At 43.1% G+C, this 21,570-nt stretch overlaps 1 protein-coding gene across 1 annotated transcript; it reads left to right on the top strand.

Annotated features, from left to right (window-relative positions):
* Positions 1–8,836: 8,836 nt before the first annotated feature.
* Positions 8,837–11,350, top strand: skida1 (SKI/DACH domain containing 1; the record flags this gene model as incomplete). The annotated part of the gene is made up of 1 exon (XM_079181792.1): positions 8,837–11,350. The coding sequence occupies one exon, from the start codon at positions 8,837–8,839 to the stop codon at positions 11,348–11,350; it is 2,514 nt and encodes an 837-aa protein (XP_079037918.1).
* Positions 11,351–21,570: the final 10,220 nt, after the last annotated feature.

The raw sequence follows: 21,570 nt of genomic DNA, 5'->3' as shown, positions 1-21,570 counted from the left end.
GCTGGGTTTAGGACTGCATTTTGAACAAAACAAGACGCGTATCAGTCAACTCATGGTTCTGGGAAATATAAATGAGCATTTGATTTATTTTTTTTTCATTTCCTTCGAAAATAAAACAAAGGTGAGTGTGACAATCCCTAGCTGCAATCCACTGATTTTACAGAATGACAAATTAACCAATTAACTGATTGGCAGAAAATGTAATGCAAATAATCGTTGCAGGCCTGGATACATTGTGTGTGTACACACCTTGGTTTAGATGGTTCAACACTTAACACATATCAGTTATTGCAGTCTCCATTTGAGTTTTACTGTATCCTCTCCTGTAAGAAGCCACATCACTAACTTTACTCTGGGCAGACTGTGCATATTTGTAATAATGCTCGAGGCTTAATAATTAATTTTCAAGCTGTAATGCAGAATGTTTTCCAGATGTCAAATGCATCCATAAAGGTTGGTTTTGTGGGTGTTTTATTGCATCTCACTTAATTCATTAAATACAGCATTACAATAATTTGATAATAAAAACAAACAAGACATTTATAATGTCCATTACAGCGCATAGTAGTACAAACAACAGCTTTTTTAAACAACACTTTTTAACAGTTTTGAAGTCAATGACAACTAATGGTTGTCAGGAATTTCAAGCAAAATTTCCATAACAAACAAAATGGCTCATACATCATAAATACCTACATCTCTGTACAATCAACAGCTTGGGTTGGAACTCATCATTTTCAAGTAACTAAAATATTTCATGTTTTTCGCCATGCCATTTCAACATGATTTAGAATGGTAGGAGAATGTGTAGGCCTGGTGAGCGTAGAGCCGGTAGACATGAGAGACAGCAACATGAATAGCTTTTCATTTTAAGAATGAATACCCTTTTATCTTTCAAAAATTACTAAATGGGCTTTGAGAATCCTATATCAGGGTGCATATCAGACCTGTCAATATACAGTTTTGTTTTGACAGCATCCCCATGCTGTTGCCAAGGATGCTTCAGAACACACACACACACACACACACACACACACACACACACACACACACATGCTATTCCAAGCACTCAGCTGCTGCTTGCATCACCGATTCCTCTGAGCAAGCTCCCGCTCTTGGTTTCCAGAGAAACGTAATGACTTGCCAATAATGCGCAAGAGCACACGAGCGTCCTCCGTGTAATATGGTGAGCGAGAGGTCCCTGGGAGTGCCTGCCCATTGTTTGCTTTAATTTCAAATTGCTCAAATGCTCCAGTCGACACTGGGCACTGCACTAAAAGGGGGTGTGGGAGGGATGGGGAGCTGGGGGAAAAGGGAGAGAAAAAAAAGTGAATTGTGTGTGGCAGGGGAAAACCTATTAGAGCTGGAGAGAACAAAGGGAGGCAAAAGGAGGGGGCAGCGGTTGTGGAGGGGCCCATATAGCTACTGAAACACTGAAAATGGCAAATGATTTTTTACAACTTGCACTTGATTAAGTCAAAGTCTGAACGAATCACGTTGTGTTCCTCGAGATGTCGGAGAAGAGTTTCCTCTTGGAGCGACACCATCTGATTTCCAACAACTAACAACTAACCGCAACAGCATTTCTGCTACAGGCCTTGATCTGTTTGGAAAAAGTAGCTGCTGACTCAACATATTAATTTGTCACATAAAAGACATAGTTAAGATTTTACACACTGAAGAAACATCTTTTCAAGCATTGTGCCTAAATATATTGTCTACGGTTTGGTAGCTTATTTCACTTGCACAGTGGTAAAGTTTGACCTGAGAAAGCAGAGAAACAACATCCTCGACTAACATGCTTGATTGCATTATTTCTCATTTCATTGATTTTGCAGTTTGCACGCGTTTAAAAGAACTATATAGAAGCAATGTATTGAAATAGAAGGATAATTGGCACTCCTGCAGTATGCTCATTCATATTTCTTTATATGCTTTTGTTAATCTTTTTTTTTTTTTGGTCTACATTTAATTGTCAGAAATGTGACTCCGCAGCTCTTTGGATTTCGCATGGACATGTTTTTATAGGCTGAGTGAAGTTTTGTGGTCTCTGTGCAGGATGAGGAACGTGTAAAATACACTGGGAGGAAAGACAACATTAGGAAAAGCAGCCCCCACAACCACAGACTCCTATGGAAGCTGCATCTAAAAATGGCAAAAAGGTGTTGAACATATTTAATTGCTTGTTAGTTATTTATTTTGTCTAATGGTTACTGCTCTTTATACATTGCCTTCCTTACTCCATCTCTTTAAAGGCTCTAGTTGTCTTCATTTATACATTCTCAGAAAGACCCAGGAGCAATGAATGTTTGCGACATCACACCAGTAATAAAATCTAAATTTTGGTTCTGAAGTCTTGCGTCCTGTGTGTGCGTGCGCGCGTGTATGTGTGTGTGTTTGTGTGTGTGTGTGTGTTGCAGGGGAACTCTGCAGAAAGCTATACCACTCTGGGAGGAATGTTGTCAGAGACTTAGCTCATAAGCTTCAACAAATGACTACTGACAGCTAAGTATAGGACTTTTATTTTGAAGAAATTGTGTTCTCAAACTGATGCCATATGTTTGTTTTCAAATCACCTAGGACTGTTTTTCATAGGTGTCTTGTAGAATGTAACTAAAAAAGGTTTTGTTAAACAAAACAAACAGCATAACATTGTTTGTGTTAAGTTCAAGAAAATATATGTTGTGTGAGATATTTGATCAGTCCATCCCAAAATGTATATATAGCCAAACTATTATTCTTTAAGCGTATAGTTAAATCCAAACAATGAAGACATTGTTTCATAGACAAAGCAGCGAGTAAGCAGCACACACATGCACAAGTTCTTCATCCCTTCATGTGTGCTGGATTCAAACGTCCTTGAATTCCTATCTGCATTGTGTGTCCAACTCCCTTACATTAAAATACATTATTAAATTCAACAGAGTCGGATATTCGTTTGGGCAGTGATTATAGGCCATATACCAGGCTTTAGATATCTTAAGTTGTATTTTTATCACTGTATGGACATACTTGGGCTTTATGCTAAATTTAATATATGTTGTAAAGGTTCTGACAGACCATGTATCCCCATCTGTGTCTTATGTTAATAAAAAGTGGTTCCAATTGTTCAAACACACCGTATCTTTTTGATATGATGTGTGAACGATTGGAACCACTTTCTTTAAATAGTCATCAGCTATTCCAAAAGAAACGTTAAGTCGTTTTCTTCTGCTGTTAGAATTCCTGGTGTGGGAAAGTGTGAAATGAAAGGTTGCAAACGCTGAAATGACCTGAACAGTAAAAATTGAACTCAACACTCCCGAGCCATAATGTTCACACCATGGTCACACCACATTCAGACCCATCAGTATTTAGCCACGGTCTCTTCTCTGGTCGGCGAGTAGCACAGGGGCCCTAGGAAAGAAAAAAAAATACAAACAGTCCCAACACGGCGGGGTGAAAGGTGAAGAGAGCCCTCCCCCCACCACTGTCCGCGCACACTTCAGGCTCGGATTGCATGTAAAATCACATTCTCCCGGGGGGGTGGTGGGGGTGGAGAGGAATTCATTGTTTTGGCATAGGTTTGTATCATAAAAAGTCTATGCTCTTACAAGTGCCCGCGCCTCCTTGACCAAGTGTCTCCATAAAACTCAAAACTCAAAACAAATGACTCGGAGCTGCGGGAGCGACGCGTTTGGTTTGACGAGTGTTAGAAAAGTGGAAGCGTTTGGGAGCTTTTAGGATTTTATGACCAGTGAGTTCATAAAGAGTTATGAAATTCACCAAATGAACCAGTTGCATGAACCTCGTCCCACAAACTGGTTTCCGCATTGCGATTGCATGAATTGTGTGGACTTTCTTTAAATCTCGCAAACCATGTTAAATTATAAATCAACTACGCCCATTTGCATTTACATATTCTATAAACGGTGCTGGAGACATTCCACGTGTTTCCGCTCGGGCATTGAAGTTTCAAAAAATTCCGCCCTGTTAAAAATGTATTTTACACTGCGTAAAACACTGGTCATGTGTGTGCATTGGTCATGTAGGCTATGTGTGTGTAGGCGGTGTCCTTACCGTAATCCGCCTATCTCCCCCACTAAACCGGTCTACCACCGTGAAGTAGTGGAAAATAAAAATAGAAAAGTAGCTAAAGCAGCAGACACGAGGCGAACATCCACCACGTGTGCCTTTAAATTAAAAATAGACGTTTTATTCATTGAGGTTTCACTAGATATTCGATGTTGTTATCTTGAATCTAGGTTGCGATGCCACTGACTCCCAAGAAGCATAGGCTTAACTCCATGCCCTTAACATATCCTACAGATTAAAGTACATTGTAGTGGTTCCCCTCCAGTGTAACTCGCCTCAAAAAACGTCAAGCATATACAGGAGTAGCCTAACGCCCATAGGAATGAGCCTAAAGTGTAAGTTTTTTGTCGGCTAAGGCATCTCCCCGTATCACCAGCACCCTGCGGGCTGCTGAAAGAAACCTCCCCCGTGCTTGAGGTCTCTCTCTCGGCCACTCGGTCTCCTCTCCTCCCCTCCAGTCCCGGCCAACATCCAGGCGCGTGAGAGAGTGGAATAAGTGCCCTGTGGCATCTGGTGCATCACAAATCTGCATAACAAAGAGTCCCTGGTCTTAATTGGAAATACTCAAATATGTATATATACACAAGGTTATTTTCATTCAGTAATTATTACAATATTATATTATTGTTTCACGTTATTTAAGATGGCCCTCAATACAGACCTTGGGATAAACTGAGAGCTCCAATTTAAAAACCATGGCGTCATCGCGGGGCACTTATCACGTCTGCAGCCCCGATGTGTGAGAGACTTCACTGGCAGATGTTTTGAAAAATGTAACCTCATGCATACAGTAATTCAAGTATTTATTATTAATTATTTTTTTCAATGAAAAGTTTGGTCATATTTTCTAAAGTTTGTCAAGTTCTAAGAATTATAGATGTACATGTATTATATATACAAGTGTAATAATAATAATAATAATAATATAAATTATTATTAGTATTATACATGTATTTTATGGATATTAAGATGAAGAATGTCTTGAACAGACTATTGCTGTTTGCTCTAGATATTCATTAATCCCTTGTGTGTCACGCAAATTAACCGTGCGTGTGTAAGGGGGGGAGGGGCACGTAGACAGCAATTAATATATATTTTTTAAATAATTTTAAGTTTTAAAGCCTGTGCGTTTTATCATCAACAACACCGGTCAATAGAGACCTATGTGACAATCACTGTGAAAAATGTGTAATATGAAACTGTTGCTGATTGATCCACGTCGCACGAGCCTAACAAACGTCAAACAGTCGTCTACAATTGCTGCGCAATCGCATTATTTGGTGATAAAGGATGTATTTATGTTATAGGACAATTATATTCTATGAAAAGCGCGCGTGAAAGGTCAGTTTGTAAGACAATATCAGTTAGTTTACTTTGTTTTAAGTCGTAGAGAGTCGTTTGCCATATGATCCTTTAAAAAAAATAAGCGTGTATTTTGTCAAACAACAAAGAAGCCAGGTTACGAAAAAGGGGAAGACATGCAGTGGACATGACGTGGGATGGAAGAAGTCAGCACTGTCTGTTCCTCCCTGCATCTCCCCGGCATCTGAGTTGTTCCCCCCGGGGATCCGGACCTCAACAAGCTGCCCCTCCTCTCACTTCACTCTGCTGCATCCGTGAAACTCCGTATTCCCCGTGTATTAACGCTGTCATGGGCCTCCAGAAGCAGCACGTGGAAAGCGAGAATGCAGGTCAGATGATCTATGGGTGTTTGGGGGGTTTATTGATTGGTGAAGTGAATGGGCAGCGTTTAATACATATATTCACAGAGGCGCACAAACACACACACACACACACACACACCGTGATCTCGTATGTGTTTCAACTGCAACCCTGAGCCTAACCCGTAATGACCACAAGTAACTTGTGCGGTGAATAACAGCTTCCTACTATAATTATAACTTTTAATTATCTCCACTACTCAATTCTAATTTAAAGTTCTGCCAATGTAATGTAATCTGTTACATTAGATAAAAAAAGAGAACATATTTTTTGTCCAGTAAAGCATAGTCCCTAGGCTGTCATTTCAAGGTGTAACACCATGACCTTAACGATCCAAATGACACGCTTGTGTGTTATGGCTACAGGTAACGATATACCTGTAGACATAGTGTGTATGTACACACACACACACACACACACACACACACACACACACACACACACACACACACACACACACACACACACACACACACACACACACACACACACACACACACACCATTTCCTCATCGCATTTGGTATGCACGATCTTCGTCTGTAAATCCATGACCACCACGTTAGTGATTCAGCTCTATACAGTCCAATATTGCGTGGATTTTGTGGACGCGGTCCAATCACATTGGAAGGTTTAACAAGGAGCTATAATAACAACGCCTACATATATAACACGCTGTTTGATGTAACACCGAGGTAACATCGATGTTATTCAGCATACAGGGAATGGTCTGTAAATAAGCAAATAGGCTTAACATTGTGGAAATGGAGCATGCTCAGTCTTGAGTTTGGCCCCATCGCGCCCAGCGCTGCCCGCGTGAGGACCAGGCCACAAGGGATTCACGTGTTTTATAGATAACAAAGACGGAACATAACGCAGGGAGCTTTGAGAAAATATCGCTCAGGGGCAAACACAATAACCGGTCCAAACAGCCTTCTGAAGGCCTACCGGTAATTCAAACAATTAGCATGTATAATATACTACGCAGTCTCATTATTTGGACAGCGTTGTGGGTGGTGGCTTCAGCCTGTATACGTTTCCTCTGCGCATCTGTCTGTGTGTGTGTGTGTGTGTGTGTGATTTGATAAGGAGCGCGCGTGCGTCTTTCTGATTGTGCGTCTTTCTCTGTACGCGTGTGTGTGTGCGCATATGCTTGTGCGCGTGTTCCGTGAAAAATCATTGCGTTGGGTGTGCGTGGTATTTTTGGGGTGCACATGCATTTTGCACGCGTGCATAGACAAAATGTGAAAATACGAAGTTGTATGCATGACACGCGCCCCAAAATGAGATATTAAATAGTGGGTGATACTTTATGTACATTAATACCACAATAGCCTCTGTTCCTGTTCCCCCTTTAAAAAAAATGCTACTTGTTGATTATAAATATTATTAACACCATGCATGTTATGTATCAAATATATTTCGTAATTGTTGCTCCAAGGTGTGCTGTTACAAATGAAAAAACGGAGATCCAAATTGGATTGTTTATTGGCTACAGCTTTAACCTACATTGTCTAGAAAATCTTGTGGGAATAGCAACCCTGACTCTGCACTTTTAGCCTGCACAATCACTGTTCACGTTGTTTTACTGGGATGAACAGTAGGCTGCAATTTAACGGGGTTATAAGTAATATAATAAATATTATTTCTACTGTTTGTTTTACGCTTATGCACATTTTTGTATACCCATAACAATTGCCTGCGCAAATAAACAATATATTAACAGTGCTACACCCTGCACAACAGCACATTTCAAATCACACACACACACACACACACTGTAAAGGAAAAAAAGGTATTAAAAAACGTTGGAAAAGCCGATGACGTAATTATGGTATAGTCATACAAATGAATATATGCCTACGAAGTATGAAGCATAAGTAGGTCAGTCTATAGGCAACCGGCGAGGAAAAAAAATCATATGGACGAAAAGATAGAGCCAACAGAAGCAGATGAGTTGAGCCTTGGTCGGGGGAGCAGCTAAACGTGGAAAAGCAGCCCTGCTAGTGCAAAAAGCAAATGTCTTTGTTTAAGCTGCGTTAACACACACATCAAACTGCCTTAAATACCAGGAGTGTGCAGTCATTTTACCAGCGTACAATCGATTGCATACACCGCCTGCATGCATTTTGATGTGGACCAAAGGGGAATAGCACAATACATTCCGGTCTTATCGTGACACGTTTGCAGGCTCAGGTTCTGGTCGTACACACTGAACTGGGGCGAATTTTTGAAATGTGAACTTGTCATGGCTGCGTTATTTACTCTTAACAGCAGAGTGTGTGTGTGTGTGTGTGTGTGTGTGTGTGTGTGTGTGTGTGTGTGTGTGTGTGTGTGAGCACGATTGTAAACTATTGTGATGGTATGGGTGTGTGAGGGGGTGGGGATGGAATATCCATTTTTATTGCATCACCTGTCAGCGGCGTCCAATGGGCGTCGACTCCGAGGGCATTAATTGATGAAGGTGTCTCCAGACTGGCGCACCTCCCCTCTCTGTCGTTTTATTTGTGGCTTAACCAGCAACCAGAATAGCAGCTGCATTTTAGCTCTTATTCTGTTTCTCTCTGACTCTCTCTCCCTCCCCTCTACCCTCACAACTCCCTCTCCCTCCCTCCCTCCCTCCCTCTCTCTCTCTCCCTCTCTCTCTCTCTTCTCGCTATTTTATCCCTCTGGCTGAGGCAGTGGTGTACACCTACCCCTCGTCCTGCTGCCGACCAGAGGGGAGTGGAGCCGGCAGAGGCAGGTAGCAGCAGCCCCGGCTTGGTGGACGCATCGGTCGCATTCCTTCACCATGCCGAACTGGGGCAAGAGGCGACGGGTGGATGCTGTCAGATCCTTCAACCTATTAGACCCCGGCAGCTCCATTTAAGTCCCGCATGTCAAAGTTTGCATTTTCATGACGCAGCAGCAGCGGCAGCGTGGATGGATTAAAGGTATGAGCAGGATGCTTTAAGCTCGCCACCCCGTGCCATTTACTGGTAAAGCCATAGTATACTGAGAGTAACTACATGGATTGATACATTTGGAGTGGATACATACAACATGGGAGACCTGGAGTGTGGCTTTGAGGAAATGCAAGGCGTGAGATTGGGGTACCTGCTCATCAGAGGCAAGCAAATGTTTGCTTTGTCTCAGGTCTTCACTGACCTGCTGAAGAACATCCCTCGGACCACGGTGCACAAGCGCATGGACCACCTGAAGGTGAAGAAGCACCACTGTGACCTGGAGGAGCTGCGGAGGCTCAAAGCAATAAACTCTATAGCGTTCCACGCCGCTAAATGCACTCTGATATCGCGGGAGGACGTGGAGGCTCTGTATTTCTCCTGCAAGACGGAGCGGGTATTGAAGTCCAACAAAAGGAAAGCGAAAGCGGCGTGTTCCCCCGAGGACGCGGACGCAACCCCGGGACTCCTCCGTGCCGACGCCGAACTGTGGAAAGAAAAAGTTTGGTTTAGTTTGCACGGCGTCCCAGAGACCCTCACGCTCCACGACAAAACGGGCAGGAGGAGGGAGCTGCCGCCTTGCCTTGCCGACTCCAAACTACCTCAATTTTACAACAAAACCCACGGACGGGAGTACCGTTCGGTGACCAAGTCCAGTCACAAACACTTTAAAAACTATGAAACAGCGAAAATAGCAGGGAACCGTGTGACTCTGAGCCAAAGGCAGTCGTATTTCCGTAGCGCTGTGAGCCGGCAGCCGGCGGCGCGTCAGTCCGCCATAGCTGCTCAGTCCAGGCTCTCGCGCTCAGCCAGCGACCTACTTCACAAAAGGAAGAGGAGGCGCGAGGGGGGCGGCGGCAGGGACAGCGCGAGGCACTCCTGGAGCAGGAGCAGACACGCGCACCACCACGTACCGCCGGGGCTGCTTTTACAAACCAAATCATCCGGTAGTCAGGGGACCTCTTTCGGTGCTCTCCACCTCGGTCCGGATTTCTACCTTGACCCCAGACCTCACCATCACCACCACCACCAGCATCACCACCATCACCACCACCACCACCACGAGCCAAGTTTCCCGGAGAGCTGCAGCAGCGACACCGAGTCCAGCACCTACTCGGACCGGGCGTACCCGGACTCGGACTTCGGCTCGGGCCTCTCCACCACCAGCAGCAACTCCGGGAGCTCCGAGGAGGAAGAGGGGGGCGAGGATGAAGATGACACGCAGTCAGAGAGTTCAGAGGTCAGCTCGGACGAGGAGGAGAGCACCTCTCAGTCCGACTCGAGCTCCGTGTCGAGCCGCGTGTCGGTCCAGAGCATTCGGTTCAGACGGGCCAGGGTCGGTTCTCTCGCCAAAAGTCTCAACGCCAGCAAAGCACCGTTAGTCCTGCAGCCCACGTTTCACTACAACAACCAGCATCAACATGAGAAACCGCACAGGACCCTGGGCCATGTAGCCGCTGCACAGACAGGGGACAGCAGACAGGGGAAACGTCCCAAATGTGAGTTTATACGCGGCGAAACTAGACAGGACTTTGTGCCCTTACATCCACCCAAATTTAACTCGACTCTTGTGGGGGAGAGCTTCTTCACTGAGTCCAAACGGGAGAAGGCGTTTGAGGCAGATCCAAACAGGGCTGACCACGTGGAGGAGCTGGCCCCTTATTCACGGGGACCCGCCCGGTATAAGGCTTTTAACCCCTCGTGCAGGACACCGGGGCATCCCACCAAGTGCCCGCCGGGACTGAGCGCACAGTGTGACCGGGTCAAAGACGCCAAGATCTACAGATGTGGCGACAAAAGGGAGGCGAAAACCGGCAGCCTAAAGCTGCCCGTTTCGCTGAAAAAAATAAAGACCGAGCCAGAGGAGCTCTCTGTGACCGCCCCCCACCATCCGGACAGCGGCGGGACAGCCGGGACACCGCCCTTCAACCTCCACAATGTGAAAGTTAAAGTGGAGGAAAGCTGTGATGAATATGAATACCAGAGCCAGGCTACTGTAGTCAAATGCAAAGGAGATAAGGCGGAGAGCACCAGCGGCCATTATCCCGTCAAACACGGGGACTTTTTCAGCAGTGGGATTAAAGCCACAGAGAAGAGCCCCGATGTGGCCCCCAGGTCTCCCTGCGGTCCTCAGGAATACGGGAGCACCCATGACACCCTGCGTATCGTGGAAGGGGAGCACAGGAACAAAAACTGCAGGGTCACGGTGCTCGGGAATAAAAAACCTCGAGTTTCCAGGACGCAATCAAAACTAAACGTGCCCATGGTCAACAAGACTGTCTTTTCCTCTTCTTCCTCCTCTTCTCCTTCTCCTTCTTCGTCCTCTTCTCGTCCCTCGGGCAGCGAAGAGGTATCCAAGGATTTACCAAGCAGACGCAAACGCAGCAACACGAGCACCGCAGCATCGCCTGCCAAAACGCCTTTCAGCCTGATCGCGAATTTCCCATCCCCGCCGTCGCTGGTCGTCGGCAGCGACGGGGATCTGTGCCCTGCTTACTCCCTGAACTCGCTAAGGGGGCCCGGGCCTCCCCCTCCGTCCCACCCCGTGTGGAGGTGGCAGCCAGGCGGCCAGATTCTCCCTCCCCCACTCGCTCAGAGGACTAGGAAATACTGAGCTGGTTTTTAAAGCAAAAAAGAAACGAAACAAAAAGAAAAGCACCCACCGTAACCACCTCCAACCCAATCGTAGTCTTAACGAGAGCTCACCAAATTGCTCGCAACTTTATCGGGGTTTATTTTTGAATTATTTTTTTTTTCTGTGAATGGGTTTTTACATTCCGCTTTGTTTTTTAGGTTTTGATCGAGAGAAAAAAAACACACAGGATCCCGTTTGGAGCCTCAGAATTCACCCACTGGACTGCGAGACACCGCTCGTGGATGTATGCTTAAAAAACGTGTGTTTTGAAATAAGCTATCAATCCTACGCAATACGTTAGGTTCTCGTTATTGTGTTTACTTGACTCTTTTCTGATTCTTTCTTCTTTGTTTTTCTATGCTCGACCTGTTGGATTGTATGGTGCCAGGGTTTCAGTGGGTTGTGCTTTGTCTGAAAGAGGAAAGAGGTTAAAATAAAGAAATAACCGACAGTACTAAGGCTATCTTTTAATCTAGCTGGGACTGGGAGAAAGTTTGACTTGGCAAATCAAAAAAAAAAGAAGAAAAATCAGGGTTTCCCATTCTGTGCCACCTGGTATATTTTATATATCAAAGCTGTGTTTTCTTTCCTCACAATGGCCCATGTGTCCAAGTGTTCAATTTCAGAGAGTGATTAAAAATTGGTTTAATGCTGTTTTAAAAAAAGAAAGAAAATCTATACATACTCACAGTTAAGCCTTTATTAGATTTTACAGGGACTTATTCCTGGTGGTTGTGGGATTTTCCTTTTCTAGAGTGCTTGTGATTTGGTTTTTCTTTAAGTCTTGTTTTTATTTCTGCCCAGTTTCCTGGTTTGCATTTGTGTGACTGTGCACAGACGCAGGCCTATACACAACACAGGCCTTATGTACAGACAATCAAAAAGAATAAGGCTCAGCCCTTTATAGCACGCTAGACTCCACTCATGCCCCCCCCACCCCCCTCCCCCTCTACTTGGCCACCAATTTCTCCTGCACACCATATTTGTGCCAGGGGCAGTCCATTTGCGTTTAAAGCAGGAACATGAATTTGAAAAAAAAAACGGAAGAAAACACAGACATAATGACAATGTCCAAGATAGGCTGTGGATGGGATGTGATTCAGGAGTCGCAGTGGGGGGAAAAACAACACCAAAAACAGCGTGAAATAGCTATAGCTACTCTGGCTACTCAGAAACAATGCGGCAAAGCACAAGAGAGGCTTAAACGCATTGCACTTTGATACTGCTGGGGGTCTTGTTTCAGCTTTAGGGGTTTTCTGACTAGCCTGTGAAATGATGTCTGAGAGATGCTGGTAGAAAAGAACAGCAAAAGAGGAGACTGTTTGATTTTGATTTAGACACAAAGGCCAAGCTGCACCCATTTGACTGCTATTTGAATATCTGGGATTCGCCACATGTGAGTTTCTAACCATGCCATGACGGGGTTTTTTTCTGATTTTCTATCATTTCATATTGTGCTTATTTTCCTGAAGCCACTGTTGTTCATTGTTCTATTTCTTAGTTGACGTCAATTGTCTTGATCTGACCAGGGGGACAAAATCAATTGTCAATTGTTTCATATTATTGGACAGCCAAAATATATTGCTTTCTTGTCCAGCACATCACCATCTCATTATCTTTAATGTTGCCTTTTGAATATGGCCGCTCAGTGAATGTAGTACCCCCAGAGCTGTTTCATTTACTCCCTAAATGCAGCAATAGACTTCAGCGTACACCACCCTTTTTAAACACGAGCAAATCAAGTGATTGAAGCTGCGCCTACCTGTGGGTGTTTTAAGTGAACGTGTAGACGTTTTTAATGGCAGCGCAGGAAGCGCTCTGCTAATTGGCAGGCTTTTCTGTCTGCGACAAAGAGAGGCCCAGCTTATGGCGAGCCAGGTCACAACAAACCCAAAGCCCGTGAATGATGTCAGCCCCCTTCACAAGCACAGCAAAGGGTGCATTCATTCAGAGGATTGTAGAAACTATTTAATAGGTGATTGTAAAAAAAAAAAAAAAAGAGGAGAAAAAAAATTGTAAAAAAAAAAAGCGAGTTTCACTCTGCTTAAATCAGTGTGGATACATATGGTAGATGTTTAGCCACGTGATTAAAGCACCACTCCACTGCATCCACGGAGCCCCGGCTCATGGGGCCTTATACGTTTCTGAGGCCGGAGCGACAATTCAAACTTGAACTTATATTATGAGCCTGTAAACCGGCTTGTTTTTGCAGCCGTGACACAAGCTGCAGAGCAGGCTCGCAGTAAAACGGAGGGGGTTGCACGAGGGGGTGTGGGGGAGTTTGAGAGTGGGTGGGGGGGGGGAGTTGCTGTGTTGCGAGAGCGAAGCTTTCAACCTTTAATCCGCATGTCAAAAGCATGGGCTGCACGGCAGAGGAAGAGGAGGAATAGCCTGCGCCCGAGAAAAGCAGTGCGGGTTTGCCCCCCTGACGCACCGGCCTATTCTCACGCGGGACTCACAATGCGCGGCCGAGGGACGGAGGTGGTGGTAATGGCCTGTTGGGAGGGTCTGTCCACCGTTAAGACAAATAGCTCTCTGACAGTGACGCTATCAATGTAAACAATTGCATCTTGCAGCAGCAGCGTGCACTCCCCTCTTCCTCCTCTTCCTCACTTCCCTGCCCTCCTCATTCACTTCGCTTTTTTTGATACTTGAGGTCAGGTTTTTTGACATGGAATTTGAAGTCACTGGTTGTTTATATGAAACTGAATATTTATTTTTGTGAATTTTTTCTGGGGTTTCTTGTACATTGATTTTTGCTGTTGTGAATATATATATAAAAACTGCACTCGAAATGGAAACTTGAACGGTGGATTTCTGAAGCACTTTCCCTTCCTCTTTTTTTTAATTATGGAGCATTCATTAAACGCGGCTGAGTGTAATTATCAGACTCTCTCTCTTTCTTTTGAGTTGGACAATCATTTGCTGTGGAAGGGGTTGACAGGTTTAATGATTTGCATTAGGGGGTTATGAAAAAAAAGAAGGTGATTTTTAAAACTTTATCTTTTATTTTAGGAACACAGCTGCTTTTCATTATTGATATTGCTCTTTGCCTTTTAAATTCTCAATCTTTCAATTTACTCTGTAACACCAATCATTTCATAAATGTTTAAAAGCGTTTAGGGAAATTGGACGTATCTCTTCAATTAAATAACAGATAAGGATTTCGTCCTGAGGCTAAATCGTTTCAGATTTGAAAGGAAATAGACCCCAAATAGATTTAGTGCTTATCCACATTGTGGGTAGTTTCAACTAACAATAGAATATGATGACTATGGTAAATAGCTGCACCTCAAACATTGCTACAGGGAGTTTCTTCAGTTTGGTTGAACTCTTAAAGTGAGGGAATCCCTTCCCCGTGTGTGTGTGTGTGTGTGTGTGTGTGTGTGTGTGTGGCGGAAGAAGTGGTAGGCCTGTGGACCCTGCAATAATAACAGGAGGCAAACCGCAGACATTTACGCATGCAGCATTTCCAACCACTGCGCATGAGGTGGTGCAAGGCTGCTCGCTCTAATACATGGGGAGAGAAACCTCAATAAACCGGCCTGAACTCATAAAACAACACTGTAAGTTGCATTCACTTGCAAGTGTGTGTGTGTGCAGAGATGGCCAACGTGTCGAGAAAAACATCCTTCCCTTTGGCAAAGATTAGGCACAATATTTTTGTTCATGTAACTTTTCTGAGACGCTTTGACCAGACTTGCTCTTCGCTCAATCTGCCATATTTGACGTGATGTTTCCCTGATTAATGGGACTCTGCGATATAAGGTCCAGGCCAAAGCCCCGAGGTTGATAAGGGGATCCGGGGCTGGCAGGCTGTCTGGCCCCGGCACGGCTGCTGCTGCTGGAGCCTGGAGGGGCCATACTGGGAGCAGGGACCAGCCATTATACTGCTGCTGGCGTTTCAGGGTTAAATTCCAGTGCGGATTGGGAACCAGTAGACTGTAACTTCTATAGAATAACAACAGAAAGAATACGTTTTTAAAAAAAGGGCACTTCTTATTGCAGCTAAAATTATATTTGTGGCTGACTGCCTGTTTGGGAAACGAAGTTATGGGTAATGCTGACGGACATATGCCGCGTTGAGGTCAGCACTTTGCATTGATCTTTGAGACATATAAATACACGGAGCCCGATAAAAGCGGTCAGGTCGTTTTGATGTCTAATCTCTGAACTGTAAAGTATTTGCCTGTCACTCACCCCTTCACACAAGGTCACATTTACAAGCTCATCATATTTTGATGTGAAATATTGATAAACAAAACGGGGGGGGGGGGGGGGGGTTGTGAATGATTTGTGTTTGTGTTGCAGGCTTTTAAAGCATCAACAATTACTCTTATCATCTCTCTCTCTCTCTCTCTCTCTCTCTCTCTCTCTCTCTCTCTCTCTCTCTCTCTCTCTCTCTCTCTCTCTCTCTCTGAATGAATTTGTGAGTCTCAAGGGAGCAGAAGAGCCCACCAAATCGGCTCTCCGCATGATAAAATAGCTTAAAACAGTTTTGCCTTTTTGAGGGTTAAGAAAAGGTCAAGCTATTCAATTAGAATAACTGTAATACATTATTACATCTATCCTTCACTTTTTCGAACGTTATTGGTACAGAGTCTAAACATACGCAGCATAACACTTGTCACTGCACGAGGTGATCACAGTACAATCTACTGGCTTCACTCATGGTTTGGGCTCCTTTCAAACCCCAAAGCCCGGTGCAACAAACCAATCAGCGTGTGTGCACGTATGCCTCTGGACGTTTATGAGTGACTGTATATGTAAACTCTACAGAGGCTATAGAATCAAATAAGGATGGCAGTCAGCCGACTGTGTGATGCGAATGAAGGGGGAGAATGGATAAATTGGTGGTAATTAATTGTGTAATTTTAAAATAAAAGCTTACTGCTTTAATGAAGTGAAACACCACATGGGGTTTAAGTGCGGCTGTGTCCCCGTGTGAGTCAGACTGAACAGAAAGCAGAGCTAAGGTGTAAAACAAACTTTCCCCCTTTAGAAGTATAAACTCATGGCTCCTCCATGCGCTGAACCGAGAGTGCTCCTCTGTGGGACGCACGTGCTTTCCCCTCTTTGAATGTGTACCAACAGAAACAGGGTGGATTAAATGAACAACAACGTTTTCTCTCCCCTCTCCTGTATTTCTCTCTTCTTGGTTAATATTTGACCTTTTTAAAGTATGAGCCAAAAGCACTTTCACGCTTGAACAGTTTACTTTAAATAGAGTTTTGAGTTACACCAAGGGCCATCGTTTAATTTATGGAGGGAGGCTATTGACCACAGTACTATCGAGAGCCTTATTGTGTTGCAAGATTTTCACTTTTTATGAACAAACATCATTTTATACACATTTTTAATCTTTATACAAAATAACCTCGCAATTCCCCATTTGCAGCCTATGGGCATGTTACTTTTACATCTATGGTGATTGGCAAATAATCAATATGCTTAAAAGTCTTTGACGTCCATGAATTTAAAATAAGTAGTGCAAAGGTCAGGGGCTCATAACATTATAATATTGATACAATCACTATTAGACTTCAGTGATACAAAAGCACAAATATGAATGAAGGGATATGTAATCAGATCGTCAGTCCATCAGTTTAGGTCACTCCATAATAACCGACGTTCCCACATATTCTTTAACATTTCCATTGAAGTCGTGTGTATGCATTGCAGCCTCCATCCCCACGATCGTGGCTTAACATGGAGGAGGAAACAGCGGGGGGAAACAGCGCTGCCTCTGCTGGCTTTTACCCGGCATCCCTCTGCACAGACACGGGGTCAGAAGGAGGGATGGCGGCCTGTGCGGAGAGTAGGTGGGAACAACGCTGCTGCTGCAAGTTTACTTTATAAAAAAACACACTCAAGCGTCAAATAGAGTATTTAAATATTGTCTAAAATATTGCTTTGTCACCGCAATTTAAACAATTAAAATGATTGTACTTTATGGTTAAACGGCAGGCATGCATTTTAAATTTCAAATGCACTTAAACCATATCTATATGATTGGGCTCCTGGTAACACATTAAAATATATTATATTAATTATAAATGTGTAGGCTGCAGACATGCCAACATGTTTTGTATTATTAATATTATTCTAATTAGGCGATTCGTATGATTTACAACAGTCTACCAAAAGCGTGATTCTGGCTGAAATGTCTTGTCACCAAATCACTGAGGATATCTTTGATGGTGTGGCTGTATTTTCCTGCCTGCACGTGTTAATGAAATTCAAATGCTCTCGAGTTAATAACTGACCCCAAAGCGCCGAAAACACGTTTGGAAAAAGACACAGGGAGCCCACAGAGCTGATGTCTGCTGGGCTCCCCTGGCCAGAGGGACTGCATAAGGGGGGAGGAAGGGGAGGAAGGGGAAAACCAGCACCAGAGGGCTTCTGCTCGGTCATGGAGCTCAACTCCATTTGTAAAAGGCTTTTCTGCGGGCAGGAGAGAGCCAGATGCAGCCTCGTGTTGAACGGAGACGTGGAGCAACTTTGAACACACGATTCAATCAGTTATCAACGTGCCCGCGTTAATGCCGTGCACTGGCCACGAGAGCAGCCATAAGCCCGGTGTTTAGGCGATCAGCATGAGCGTCCGCCAACTGACCACCGATCAGAATCACAGGAAGGCGCGTTTATATCGACAGGCCGAGACATGGAGGCTGTTATCCTGTTAATCGTAAAACCGAAACACTGTTGTTTTTTTCCTTCGCCTCTGTTTTCTGTTGCCTGTATTGTGTTCATATGGCCCCTGGCTCCCATCGGAGGTTTATTTATGAATTATTCATCAGGTTTAAAGAGAGGGTCAGTTAAAGACCCATACAAAACTATTTACACATTCCTTATATTCAAAAGTGTTTTAAGCTCCAATGCTGGTGGGTTTGTGGAGCTGATGTTATCAGAAATGATTTTTATTAAGGGTATGAAATTGCTCTTTCACTAAGACTATACAACTCAGGTTTATTATTTTTTTTAAACTGATCAGAATTCATATTGTCAGTTAACGCAATGTGACACATTGTCTTGAGTTGGAAACAGGACTTTGCAGCATAAATAAAACCGTGTCAGTTCTATAGACATGAGATAAGGCCACATTTAAGCAGATGTATTTTTTTAATAAAATAATTTTGTAAAGACTCACATGTTAGAAAAACAAGTTGAAGTTTGAAATTCCTGTTCATATTTTTTAAATGGTCTAATCCCATTACATGAATGATTGAACATGTGCCATGTATGAGCATGTTTTAACTGCCATCCTTAATTTATTATCATTTCTTTATATTATTATCATCAATTATTATTACAACAACCAATTTTGAGTTTCTTTTAAATTAATACATATACATACAAATCCAACTGCTCGTTGGCAAGGACCTATGAATTGAGGAGACTATTAAAAAATGCCTTTTGTTGGAGTTTTTGTATTAGAAACAATAAATAATTTGCCTTAAAACTGAACCCCTCCCTCACACACATACATCTCATAATGGTTTCTTTGTTATATTCTATTTGGTAGAAATACCTTGTTTTTTGACAAGGGCACATTATTTTTTTTTTGAAGATACATCTTCACATTAATTTACAACTTTATATTATTTATGCAACAACCCATCAATCTTTCACAATATATTTTCTCTAAAATGGTTCATCTCACTGGTTTTACCGGCTACATTTTTTAGAGGTTGACCTAAAAGATGTTGCACAACTTTCTATAAAAAGGTATTTTGTGTTTCCATTAAAAGTGGAAAAAAATGACTGTCCCAGGATTTAAACTACAATGTCACCATTTTAAATGCATATTTTACTCTCTATTTGGATATATTTGAAAGAAGCAGCTATAAAAAAAAAATGTATGCAATTTCACAGAGCACAAGATTAGATGACAATTTAAAGCTCCTGCTTGTTTACCCTTTATATCAGCTGATTGAAATGTTCCATGGGCTTGAAAACTAATATCTGGACACTAGTTCCTTTTATAAAACCACAGATCAGTTGAGAACATTACACACTATAGGGGGATTTGAACACGGCCACAAGCAGCGGTGACCTTTGACCCCTCATACCAGGGAGTTAGGACAAGGAGCCCAGGCTGGATTGGGGATAAAAGCCACAAACACACACACACACACACACACACACACACACACACACACACACACACACAACAGAGAACCTCCTCCACTGCTGATACAGGAACAAATAAAAAATCTATGTGATTTGCATTATTAATATACAAAACAGAAATAATCATTGTAATATGACCAAAATGCCAAATGAGATGGATTTCTATGTGGCCCCCATGCATTCAGGCCACAGCTTGTTGATTATTGATGTCAGTGTCATTGCCCCTTTGCCTAGGTCGACAGAAACTCTCACCTCAGTTAGGGCTATATGTCAGACGTGAGACAGATATAGAACACAGCATATTGCTTTGCTACAGGGCACGCAGGCAGTAGAAGCTATGTGTCGAAACCAGATTTGAGCGGATGAGCTTCCTTTCTTCTGCTCTTCAAGTGAAGTTTCTTAAATTGGGTGGATGAGAATCATAATAGGCCACTTTTTTTGGGGGGGGGGGGGTTGTCATGGGCCTTTGCCAGATAAGGTTTCAGCAAACTTTTTTCACTCACTTCTTTATATTCAGGATGTTGACAAAAGGGGAAAGCCAGTATTATTGTAACCAACTCCTTATTTAGGCCGGATCTCATTAGGAAGTGCATTTAACTTTGAATGAAAAATCAGTAGAACTGTCCTTTTTCCTAATTTAGGAATATCTCTAGTGATAGTCTTTATCATGCTGTATGGTTTTATATTGATTTAAAATGTGTCTGTTATGTTTAATAGTGAGTTTAAAATGATCATACTGTTTCTTCCTTCAGTTTTATATATATTTGCATTAATTAAAGTGATGTTCTCAATGGGTATATTCTGTTTTAGTCTCACTCTTACAGATACTTACAGTGCTGTTTGTCAGTTTTGTGGATTTAAAAAAAAATCTTATGCATCAACAGAATACTATTCTCATATGAAATGTTTGTTTTTATTTTTTGCTTATTTCATTTCCTGATGTTTCTTTAGTCCGTTGATCTGTTTGCGTGACACAACGATTTTGCTGTTATATTAGCTGTATAATATCCGGTTAAACTCATTTTCTGATGTGTTTTTCTCTCTCCAGCCATCGTTGTCAAACCCAGAAGAATGCTCCTGTTGACCCAGCTCTGATAAGATCTGCATGTTACAGTGAATCCTCGTTAATAATTTGGCCTGATTGAGGCTTGTTTGGAGTGTAATCTGAGCCCGGAGCTGCTTCTCATCCCCCGGGCGAAGCAGCGAGAGAGCGCCGTCAAATAGCTTTCAAATAAGGATGCTTTCATTTATATGTTTAAGCACAGAAGCAACTACAATCAGGACGAAAACTCCATTATGCTGCCGCAGTTATGATTCAATAACACTTTAGGATCTAATAGATGCATTATAATAGAGCCATCTTCTAATTATCCATTACTTAATGAACTTTAGGTCACTGCTAAATCATGCAGTAGGCTATGTCACCATATTTTGGTTATATTTTTTAAAATCTTTTCTTCAGTCACATTCATTCTTCTTTGACCTCTCTCAGAAATGATCCCAGGACTGCAGCTTACTTCCGGTTCATCCCACCGTCATGACCCTTCACGTTTCTCCTTCACGGACTCGTGGCCGAGCAGCCTGCACATGAGTTTGCGAACGAATGCATTGAACAAGGACCCGATGCGGAGAGTTAAAGGGGCACGCGGGACCTCAAACAAACCCAATGGCGCTGCAGACCAAAGTCCCTTCAACCAGCTCCAGGAGGAGAATCAGGTGGTGTTCCGCTCGTTGAGGGGCTCATTAGACACACTGGTCTGAGGAGCCTCGGTCCACTTAACGCAGCTGATTGGATGACGCGTTAACTCATGTACGACTTACTGCGAGTTAAGCCTCATCAATTAACACAACGTATCGACGTAAAGCATCACGTGATCGCGTATTATTGAGACACAATATTTTGTATGATAAATGCTTTATGTATAGTATTCTATTAGTCAGCAATAAGTTAGTTGTTTGCTTTTAACTGTTCTTTTATGGTTAGACAAAAATACCCAAACTGCACAGCCACAATACACACTGGCTTTAAATACACAGTATAAATGCTAGTACTGAAAACATGTCTG

Source organism: Pholis gunnellus (genome assembly GCF_910591455.1).
Source record: "Pholis gunnellus genome assembly, chromosome: 20".
NCBI classification, from domain to species: Eukaryota; Metazoa; Chordata; class Actinopteri; order Perciformes; family Pholidae; genus Pholis; species Pholis gunnellus.
The sequence above is the reverse complement of the archived record's forward strand: the minus strand, read 5'-3'. Positions and strand labels throughout refer to the sequence as shown.